At 37.5% G+C, this 12,147-nt stretch overlaps 1 protein-coding gene across 3 annotated transcripts in view; it reads right to left on the bottom strand.

Moving 5' to 3' along the window:
* TTBK2 (tau tubulin kinase 2) overlaps positions 1-12,147 on the bottom strand; it is a 133,602-nt gene that overhangs the window by 53,970 nt on the left and 67,485 nt on the right. For all 3 annotated transcript variants that reach the window (XM_028505502.2, XM_036032247.1, XM_036032254.1), the window contains one exon: positions 290-355. In XM_028505502.2, the coding sequence (XP_028361303.1) occupies positions 290-355 (66 nt within the window). The remainder of the gene's footprint in view (positions 1-289; positions 356-12,147) is intronic.

Consider the following 12,147-nt stretch of genomic DNA (forward strand, 5'->3'; position numbering starts at 1 on the left):
TCAAGATTCTACATTAAATCCATTAACATTTACACCTATTAAGGACACAAGATTCCCATAAACATATTTCATTATTCTCTTTTCTGGCAAATCCAATTTTATTTTCTATGCAGTTGCACACATCTGTTCCCCACTATCCATCTTACCACGTAGTATTAATGCTCTCCCTCTGCTCCAAGGCAGAGCATCTCCCACATCTCCCACATCTTTGTACTTTAATGTTAAAAAGTCAACCTAATTCAAGCCATCAGCATGCTTACATAGATATGACTCTGGTTCAGATACCTACTCTGTTCCGATGAGCATTGATTGATGCATAACGAACTGTCCCTCTAAAACCTGCCACAGCTCGAGGCTACAACAAAAACAAGAAAGAAATAATAAATGAGCTTCAAATAGCAAAAGATTCAGTATACTTGAGCCCATAAAGATGTGAGAAATGTCCATGATTGTCACAATAAAACACTATTTAAATTCTAACTTTTTACTGTGCAATTATAAAAATTCAACATCATGGATATGTGGAACAGAATGACATCTCAGAGGGGCGTGGGGTACGGGAGGGAGGACTGGAAGAGAATAGCCAAAGAACATATATGAACAGCCCATGGATGCAGACAACAATGTGGTGAAGACTGGGAGGTGGGGGGAGGGGGGCAAAGGGGAAAAATGGGGGACATCTGAATAGTATTAACAATAAATAAAAAATAAATTTAATTTTTAAATTAAAATTAAAAGAAAACCAGAGAGCATGTTAAAACAGTAATAGCATTTTAGTTATCAATGAGTCCCAGTGTTCTATCTACATTTTAAAATAAAGTGGCATTTATACCAAACTCTGTATATTAGAAATCATTAAATGCTTTCATATACCCAGAATCACACCAGGCGTCACAGTATATACACCAATATTCAGGCTCTGGTTACAAGTAAGTATATTAAGATCATGAGAAATCTCTAAGTAATCTAAGATACCAACCTCTTTATGTCTTAGTTATTTCATTCAAATTCAACTCAAAGATGGTGACAACTAGTATCCCTCCCTATATATTCAATTCATGTATTCATAAATTCAAGTTAATGAGTATTTATTATGTGCCAGGTACTGGGAATAATCCAAACATGAAAAAACATGATCTCAGTTCTCAGATCAATTTAGAATAAAGTACAAACTTCTTTTATTTGGCCTAGAAGACATTCTATGACCTGGCACTGGCCTCATTCCAAAATGGACTTATTTGTGATTTATCCTAATGAAGAGACTACCAAGTGCAATTACTGTCTCCAATTGCTAGCACTTCTGCTCAAATGTCAGTTCTTCAGAGAAATATTCCTTACTTATGCTTATGAAAAATACTACCCACCCATGCGATGCCGCTTTATTCTTTTACTGTTTTATTTTTTCTCATAACAGCTTTCACTACCTAAAATTAATTCTATTTATGTTTTCACTTGTTCACTGCCTATCTTCTTCCATTGGAATATATACTCTGTAATGGCAGGGTCTTTGTCGTGCTCATTTTATGGACATAGCAACAAGTTCTGAGAGCTAAGTGAACTTGTCTGAGGACACAGAATTAGCAGATGATAAAACCAGGCATCGACCAAGGTCTTTTGGAAAGCATACACTGTTCCCAGTGTACTGCTTCACAAGGACCAAGTCACTAACCTAAAGAGTCATCAATGGCACAATAATAGCTTAATATGAAAACTGACAAATTTGAAAATGATCACAGTTGATAATTTCATTAGTAGAATTTACCTGTTTTCAGTAATTTTAAATTATCCTCAATTAACATGCATCACTTTTATAGTCAGAAAAAGTGTATAACAAATGATATTTTTAAAATCTTTAGTTACCAGAATTATTTGGTCATATGCTATGATGTAAGATAAATATTCTGTATATTTTTTGTTTGCTCATCCATGTTTAATCTATTCCAATTAGTTGTCTATTTCTTCTTTCATAAAATTCTCTCTTCCCCTTTAACTTTTGTTTTAAGATTTAACTGTATCAAAAATATTTTTTTTGTATTTAATGCCAAGTCTCAATAATCAAAAGTTTTTGCAATCTATTTAAATCCCCTTTCTTTTCTTAGCTGCCATTCATGGAAAATCATAGATCTCAATATTTTCTTAAAACACCATGACTAACAGGAATAGCTAATATTCTCACTTTGATTGACAGAACTCTGAGGTTGGAGATTTCTTTCTAGAAGAAAAGTGTGTAAGAGGATATATGTCAAAGCCCTTTTCACTAAATAACATTTCAGAAGTTGTACTTTTATTCATTAGTTAATAAGAGTCTTCAGTAACATAATATTTCTGCAGCATGTAATACTGCCCAAGTATTTTTATTCCAATAACTGTTTGGATGAAAAGACCCAGACCTAAATACCCAGACCTATTATCACACTCTGCATCCAAGTAAATTGGTTACTTGATTAACCAATCCATGATTAAATTGGGCACCCAGACTTTCCCCTGATGGGTTCTAGCCAATACAAGCCCAGGAGGCTTTCCAGTTAGGAGCGTCCCTGGCCTGGCTCTGACCTTACCTCTACCACTGAAAAAGTTGAAACACGATTCAACCAACTGGGGAAAACAGCTATATACACAAATAACTGTAATTCAAAACAGATTAGACTGAATATCATCAGCAAAGAACAGTGAGCTTCAAAAGCCTAGGACAGGTAAGGATTAGTTCCATTTTGGTGGAAAGGAAGAAGGAAAAGCTCTATGCAAAAAGGAAAAGTTTTAAGAATCAGGCAACTTTTAACTGGGCCTTGACATAGGTGCTCTCTTGAAACTTCCCTAACTGATGGCACTTCAGCTGATAGCTATCAAAATAACATTCCTTTTGACGCACTGCTAGATAATTTCATTGCTAGAAATTTATCTTACAGATATAGTATATATACAAAAATAATGAATGTACAAGTTCATTCACTGCATTAGTGTTTGTGATAGCAAAAGACTGTAAGTAACCCAAATGTTCATCAACAGGGGACTGATTGGATAAATTACAGTACATTCATATAATGGAATATACTTTATGGCTGCAAAAAAAAGGGAAGAATTTCTGTATCCTGATATGGAAAGATGTAGATACACTGATAAGTGAATAAAAAGTGAAGAATGTACATCATACTACCTTTTAAGTCAAAAAGGAAAAAAATGAGAATATACATTCGTATTTATTGTATATGCATAAAGAAATTCTGGAAGAATTCATTAAGAAACTAATAACAATACAATTCCCTAAAGGAGAAGGGAGGGATAAGGCAGACAGGAAAAAGGGAATTTGGAATAAAGGTGAAATGGAGATTTGTTTCACTGTTTACCTTTTAATTTTTCTAAAGTCAAGCTTACTGAAGCACAATTTTATATACAGTAAAATTCACACTTAGGTATACACAGTTCTCTGAGTTTTCACAAAGATATACAAGGTTTGTCTGGAAAAACTCCAGCCATTGTTAATATAACAAGAATGGTTTGTGTGACATTGATGTAACCTGATAGCCAAAGAGAGTGGACTGGAATGCATGTGTGAACAATGATGACTTCACTGTATTAGTCAGTGGGGACAGTAGATGCCCTTGAGTGAGCATGGGTACTGTGTGGCCATTGCATTTAAAATGACTGAGCAAGTAAAGCAATGAATCTGCATCAAATTTTGCATTAAGCATGAACATTCCTCCATGGAAACTATTCAGATGATTCAAAAGGCAGCAGATATGGGCAACTAGTGATTGGCAGCTTCATCACAACAACACAACTGCTCATGAATCACATCTCATGTGGAGTTCTGGGTGAAACATCAAATCACCCAGGTGACTCAGCTCCCTTACAACCCAGATTTGGCACCCTGTGACTTCTGGCTTTTCCCAAAACTAAAATCACCTTTGAAAGGGAAGAGATTTCATACCATTGATGAGATTCAGGAAAATATGATGGGGCAGCTGATGGTGACTGGGAGAACAATGCGAGGTCCCAAGGTGCCTACGTTGAAGGGGAATGAGGCGTCACTATCCTATGTACAATGTTTCTTGTATCATCTATCTTCTTAAATAAATGTCTCTATTTTTCATATCACATGTCTGGATACATTCTGGACAGACCTTGTATAGTCAAGTAGCTAGCTGCCTCTGTAATCAAAATATAGACAGACTATTACACACCGGCTGGTGTGGTTCAGTGGTTTGAGCAACAGCCTGTGAACTGGAAGGCTGCAGGTTCAATTTCTGATCAGGGCACATGCCTGGGTTATGGGTCAGGTCCCTAGTTAGGGGTGTGTGAGAACAACTAATCGATGTTTCTCTCCCTCTTTCTCTCTCCCTTCCCCTCTTTCTAAAAATAAATAAAATCTTAAAGAAAAAAAGGTTTAACCATTCTAATTTCTGTGTAGTAGTACCTCACTGTGGTTTTAATTTGCATTTTCCCTGATAACTAAAGGTGCTCAGTATTTGTTAATACACTTATTTGTATTATCTCTTCTGTAGCATCTCTTCTTTCATGAAATGTCTATTCAAAACTTTTGCTCATTTCCATTTTTTTTTAAATTATTGAGTTGTGAGAGTTGTTTATAGATTCTGGATATAGTCCTTCATCAGATGTGTGTTTTGCAAATATTTTTCAAAATCTGTTAGTTGATTTTCCATTTTTTAACAGTGTCTTTCAAAGAGCGCAAGTGTTAATTTTTTTTAGATTTTTTATTATGTTACAACTGTCCCAATTTCCCCCCCTTTGCCCTCCTCCATCCAGCCCACACCCCACTCCCACAATCAATCCCAACACTGTTGGTCCATGTCCATGAATAATTCATGAATGTTCTTTGACTAGTCCCTTCCCCTTTCCATTATTATCCCCCTCTGCCACTCCCCTCTGGCAGCTTTCAGTCTGTTCCATGTTTCCATGCCTCTGGTTCTATTTTGCTCATTATTCTGTTCATTAGGTTCCTCTTATAGGTGAGACCATATGCTATTTATCTTTATCCAACTGGCTTATTTCACTTAGCACAATACTCTCCAGTTCCATCCATGCTATGGCAAATGGTAGGAGCTCCTTCTTTCTTTCTGCTGCATAATATTCCACTGTACAAATGTATCAGTTTTTTTGATACACTCATTTACTGATGGACACTTAGGCTGTTTCCAGCACTTGGCAATTATAAATAGCAATGCTATGAACATAGGGGTGCTTAAGTTATTTTGAGTCGGTGATTCAGGACTCTAAAGGTATGGTCCCAGCAGCAAAAGCACTGGGTCAAAAGGCAGTTCTATTTTTAATTTTTTGAGAAAATTCCACACTGTTTTCCACAGTAGCTGCAACAGTCTGCATTCCCACCAACAGTGCTCTAGGGTTCCCTTTTCTACATGTCCTTGCCAGCACTTGTTGTTTGTTGATTTATCAACGATGTCCATTCTGACAGGTGTGAGGTGCTATCTCAGTGTGGTTTTAATTTGCATCTCTCTGATGGCTAGTGATATTGAGCATCTTTTCATATGTTTAGGGGTCATCTGTACGTCGTCCTTGGTGAAGTGTCTATTCAGGTCCTTTGCTCATTTTTTAATTGAATTGTCTTCCTGGTGTTGAGCTGTACACTTTCTTTATATATTTTCAAGATTAAATCCTTATCAGATTTATCATTGGCAAATATGTTCTCCCGTACACTCAGTTCCTTTTTCATTTTGATGATGGTTTCTTTGCAGAAGTTTTTTAATTTGACATAGTCTCATTTGTTTATTTCTTCCTTTATTTCCCTTGCCTAGGAGATATACTGGCAAACATATTGCTACATGGGATATCTGATATTTTATTGCCTATGTTTTCCTCTAGGACTTTCATGGTGTCACAACTTAAATTTAAGTATTTTATCCATTTTGAGTTTATTCTGATGTATGGTGTAAGTTGTGGTCTAGTTTCTTTCTTTTTTTGGGGGGGGGGGGCATGTACCAGTCAAGTTCTCTCAACATCATTTATTGAAGAGGCTATTTTTACTTCATTGTATGTTCATGCTTCCTGTGTAAAATTATTTTTTAATATGTTTTATTGATTATGCTATTACAGTTGTCCCATTTCCCCCATTCACTCCTCTCCACCCTGTACACCCTCTCCCACACACATCCCCCCCTTTAGTTCATGTCCATGTGTCATAAATTCTTTAGCTTCTACATTTCCCATACTATTCTTGCCCTCCCCCTATCTATTTCCTACCGACCATCTATGCTACTTATTTTCCATACCTTTTCCTCCTCTCTCCTCCTCCCACTCCCCTGTGATATCCATTTCTGTGGTTCTGTTCCTGTTCTGGTTGTTTGCTTAGTGTCTTTTGGTTTTGTTTTAGGTGTAGTTGTTAATAATTGTGAGTTTGCTGTCCTTTTACTATACATGTTTTTTATCTTCTTTTTCTTAGATAAGTCCCTTCAACATTTCATAAAATAAGGGCTTGGTGATGATGAACTCCTTTAACTTGACCTTATCTGAGAAGCACCTTATCTGCCCTTCCATTCTAAATGAAAGCTTTGCTGGACAGAGAAATCTTGGATCTAGGTCCTTGCCTTTCATGACTTGGAATACCTCTTTCTAGCCCCTTCTTGCCTGTAAGGTCTCTTTTGAGAAATCAGCTGACAGTCTGATGGGAACTCCTTTGTAGGTTACTGTCCCCTTATCTCTTGCTGCTCCTAGGATTCTCCCCTGCATTTTTACCTTGCCTAATGTAATTATGATGTGCCTTGGTGTGTTCCTCCTTGAGTCCAACTTCTTTGGGACTCTGAGCTTCCTGGCCTTCCTGGAAGTCTATTTCCTTTGCCAGAATGGGGAAGTTCTCCTTTATTATTTGTTCAAATACGTCTTCAATCTGTTGCTTTTCCTCTTCCCCTTCTGGTACCCCTATAATTTGGATGTTGGAATGTTTAAAGATGTCCTGGAAGTTCCTAAGCTTCTCCTCATTTTTCTGAATTCTTATTTCTCCACTCTTTTCTGTTTGGTTGTTTCTTTCTATTGTTTTGAGTCCCAGTTCCCTTCCTATCACTATTGGTTCCCTGTGCATTTTCTTTCATTTCTCTTATTGTAGCCTGCATTTATTAATCTAATTTGTGACCAAAATCAACCAATTCTGTGAGCTTCATGATCACCAGTGTTTTTAACTGTGCATCTGATAAGTTGGCTATCTCTTAGTCACTTAAAAGGATGGGTTCTGGGGCTTTGATTTGTTCTTCTGTTTGAGCCATCCCTCTTTTGTGGGGGCAGGGTTGAGAGGGAACAATGACGCTTGCTCCGTTCTCTGTGGGACCTCAGTCCCTTCTGCTGCTTCCCCTGAGCAAACTGGGCCCCTCTGGTGCCAATTCCCATGTGGGTGGGCTTCTGCATGCTATGGGACCCTCCAAGGACCTCTCCTGTGAGGCTGGGGTATCTCTCCGTGTGCCTCAGCTCCCACAGGTGTCCTCAATCAGTGTCCCAAGGCTCTATTTCCCAGCGCTGGAATCCTGGGTTGTGCACACTGCCTTGCTTTACAATCGCCGCCTTGCTCTACAATCACCACCTCACTGGGTCTGCCAGTTGCCACTCCTCTGACAGGGTCTGCCAGCTGCCACTTGTGCACTCAGGGTCCAGCCACCGAGGTCTTGCGCGCCCCGGATGCCTTACGTGCCCGGTCACAACTCTCTCTGTTCTTCTCTCCTTGACCTGCACCTGGCTACCTGACTCCGCCCCTCCTACCGGTCTGGATGAACAGGTCTATTTCAACTTCTTGGTTGTCCGACTTCCATTCAGACCAATTTTCTGTCAGTTCTGGATGTTATTCTGTTTCTATTGTTGTTGTCCCTATCTTGATTGTGCATGGAGGCACAGTGTATCTACCTATGCCTCCAACTTGGCCAGAAGTCCTCAAATTATTAATTGACCATAGAGACATGGGTTTATTTTTGAGCTCTCCATTCTGTTCCATTGATTTATATGTCTGTTCTTATGCCAACTACCAGAATGTTTTGATTACAGTGGTCTTGTAGTGTAATTTCGTATCAGGTATTGTGATCCCTCCTACTTTGTTCTTTCTCAAGATTGCTGAGAATATTTAGGGTCGTTTTTTGTTCCATATACATTTTTGAAATATCTGTTCTAGATATGTGAAACACCCTACTGGTATTTTTTTTAAGATTTTATTTATTTATTTTTTAGAGAAGGGAAGAGAGAAAGAGAGGAAGAAAAACATCAATGTGTGGCTGCCTCTCCTGTGTCCCCTACTGAGGACCTGGGTTGCAACCCAGGCATGTTCCCTGACTGGGAATCGAACCAGCAGCCCTTTGCTTCCCATGCCTGCGCTCAATCCACTGAGCTACACCGGCCAGGTCCCATTGGTATTTTAATAAGAATTGTGTTGAATCTATAGGTTGCTTTGAGTAGTTTGGACATTTAAATATTAATTCTTCCAATCCATGAACATGGTATATGCTTCCATTAATTTGTATCTTCCTCAGTTTCTTTCTTCAGTGTTCTATACTCTTCTGAGTACAGGTATTTTACCTCCTTGGTTAAATTTATTCCCAGGTACTTTATCTTTCTTGTTGCTATAGTAAATGGGGACTTTTTTTCTTAGTTCCTCTTTCTGATAGTTCACTGTTAATGCACTAAAGTGCCATCAATTTCTGAATATTGACTTTTATCTGCTATTTTGCTAAATTGACTTATTAGGTTACGTAGCTTTTTGGTGGAGACTATAAGGTTCTCTATGTACACTATCATATCATGTGCAAAGAATGAGTTTTACTTCCTCCTTCCAATTTGGATGGCTTTTCCTTCTTCTTCTTGTCTGATCACTGTGTCTAGAACTCCCAGTACTATGCTGAATCAGAGTGGTGAAAGTCAACATTCTTGTCTTGTTCCTAATCTTAAGGTAAAAGCTTTCAGTTTCTGCCCATTGAGTATGATGTTGGCAGTAGGTTTCTCATATATGGCCTTTATTATGTTGAGTGGTGCTCCCTCTATTCCCACTTTGCTGAGTGTTTTTTTATTATAAATTGGTGCTGAATTTTCTCAAATGCTTTTTCAGCATCTATTAATATAATCATGTGATTTCTCTCAATTTTATGTGGTGTATTGTGTTTATTGATTTGCAAATATCATACCATCCTTGCATCCCTGGGATGAATCCCACTTGATAATGGTGTATGATCTTTTTGATACATCACTGGATCCAGACTGCCAATATCTGGCTGAAAATTTTAACATCTATGTTCATTGGAGATACTGGCCTGTAGTTTACTTTCTTTGTTGTGTCTTTACCTGGTTTTGGAACTACAATAATACTAGCCTTGTAAAAAGAGTTTGGGAGTTTTTCCTCTTTTTGAATTTTTTGGAATAGTTTGAGAAAGACAGGAGTTAGTTCTTCTTTAAATGTTTGGTATAATTTGCCCGTGAAACCATCTAGTCCAGGGCACAAGTGTTAAATTTTCATGAATTTTTAATTCTTTTATTTTTGCAACATATAAATACAGTATTATCTTTTGAAAAAGTATATTGGGCCTGGAAGAACTGGCAGAATTACAAGAAGGAAATGTATTTTAAGTAAAAAGAATACAATGAACAAGGCTAAAAGGGGGAAAATTAGTATGTTAGGCAAAAGAATTTGGTATGACTGAAGTAAATGTAAGAGAAAATAATGGAAAAATAGGTTGAAATCAGATTAAAGATGGCCTTGAATGGAATATTAAGTTGTTTAGTTTATAATATGCAGTCAAATAGAATTCATCAAAAAAACTTTTAGTAGTAAAGTGATATGATTGTGAAAGTGCTTGACATGTTTACTCTGCTGGAAGTATAAAGGCTAGATTGGAAGGAGAAGGTAGGGAGACCAGTGAGTAACTACTTTAATAATCCAAACAAGAAATCAGGAGATCTGTACAAAGACAGAAGCAATATGAATGTGAAGAGCAAAAACACTTTTTCATTGTAACTGAGAAAAAGGGTATGGATGTTAGAGATAGAATGAGCTCCTAGAAGAATAAATCTAGAAGGGGAAGGGAAGGACTCTAGGCATGAGCCCTGATTTACTGCTAATCAGAGGAAGGGGATCCAGGGGGAAAAAACAGCACAGATAACTTTGTAATAAAACTTATTTCCTCCAGTGGAAATAAGTAGTTGAAATTCTGGAAAGGTAACAGAGAAAAAGACTTTTAATATTGTTCTTAATTAGGTCACTACAGCCCTAGGCACTGGAAGTTTCAGCTGAATGATCAAGAAGGAGAAAACATGGTATTCCAAGAGCTTAGACACAAAGGGCCAATGTGAGATGCCAGCTGAAGGGCTAGGGAAACTGGGGCATGCTTTAAACCAGGAGAGCATGGAGATTGAGATCTTTAAGCAAATGGAAATTCAACTCAATTTTACAAAGCTCCCTGAAACTGTTCCATACTCCAAAACAACTCCCCTTAGGTCTACAGATAAGAGGAAAAAGCAAGGGACTGGTTAATGCAAAATTAAGAATAGAGTTTGTCTAGGGCTGTAAAGACCAATATAATAGCAACTTCAAACTCAATGAAATTTGAAATTGAGTTCCATGTTTGCTCTGGTCGCAATTCAAGTGCTCACTAGGGACATGTAGTTAGTAGCTACAATATCAGTGCACATACAGAATGTTTCCATCTTCATGATAAGTTCCACTGGACAGTGCTGCTCAAGGAGGGAAAAGGGATGCCATTAGGAAAAGACCACAGCATGTTTCTAAGGTGGTAATCAGCTACTTCTTAACCTAGATGGAGACCATGGATGTTTTCTAATAGTCTTATTTAAAATTTATATGTTTTTTAAACTCTTTTGGAATACATATAGCAAGACAAAAAAATCAAAATATTGTTTACCTGTATCTGTGAACACTTATTCTGCTTTTTCTCAGTTACAATGAAAAAGTGTTATTGCTCTTATATAATGGACTAACCTCACCATTTGCACCAGGATTACTTCCCCTGTCAGCTATGCAAGAACTTGGCTCCTATAATTGTTCCTATTCTGTCCTACATTATCAGGTCCCCCCCCCCCACACACACACATCTCCTGGAGCATTGCCATTAGTATACAAGAATGCTATAATAACTACCTTATTTTTGTTAACTCGGGAAGGAAGGATGGATTTTACTGACCTTTCAACCACTCTCTCATTTTACCACTCCTTTTTAGAACAAAGCAAACTCCTCCAGAGAGCTGTCTACACTTCCTTTCTTTACTTCCTCTCCCCAACTCACTCTTTAATCTATTCCAATTAGGTAATCCAGATGACCAGTTCTAATTTCCCACCTTACCTGACCAGTATCAGTAGTATCTGATTCATGTGACAACCATCACCACATGCTTGGAGCACTTTCTTCACTTGATTTCCAAGATACCACATTCTTCTACTTCACTGATCCTCCACCTCACTCTTCTTGGCTAACTCATAGTTTTCTCTCTTCATCATCAAGTTGCTAAAGTCGCCCAATGGCTCAGACTCAAAACCTCTTTTCTTACCTAGCTATCCCCTTCTCCCTAGCTGATCTAATCTAGTTCCACTTTTTAAAATTACCATTTAGTTTTAAACATTGGGAATGAATGATTCTTAAATTTATATTATCCCCAGCCCTGATTTTTTTGAGCTACCAAATACTAGATTACTAAATCACATCACTTTCTTGCTATTTTCATCTCGAACCTAACAGGCATCTCAAACTTAACTTCTAGATAATGAAACTTGTGGGTTTTTTTCCCTTATCTGCTCTTCATCTTTCCCCATCATGGTTGGACAGCATGACCATTCATTCAGGATGAAAATTTAGTAGAAGAGTCACTTTTGACTCTTCTTCTTTCTTCACATTCCAATATCAAATTCTAAAGGAAGTCCTATTAAATCTATATTTGAAATAAATGCAAAATATGGTCACTTCTTACTAACCTCATTGTACCACCCTAATGCCCCATGTCCCAGCCACCATCAGTGATCACTGGACCATGGTGTTAGCCTTCTAACTTATCTTTCTGATTCCACTCTTGCTCTCAATAGTCTCTTCTTTACAATCAGAGTGACATATTTAAAAAATATGTTCTAAAAATTGAAAAACTGTTACTTGGAATAGAAATGGAATTCTAGAAATATATTCAAATCCAATAAACTACATAGAA

The sequence above is a fragment of the Phyllostomus discolor genome, chromosome 1 (assembly GCF_004126475.2).
Source record: "Phyllostomus discolor isolate MPI-MPIP mPhyDis1 chromosome 1, mPhyDis1.pri.v3, whole genome shotgun sequence".
Lineage (NCBI taxonomy): Eukaryota > Metazoa > Chordata > Mammalia > Chiroptera > Phyllostomidae > Phyllostomus > Phyllostomus discolor.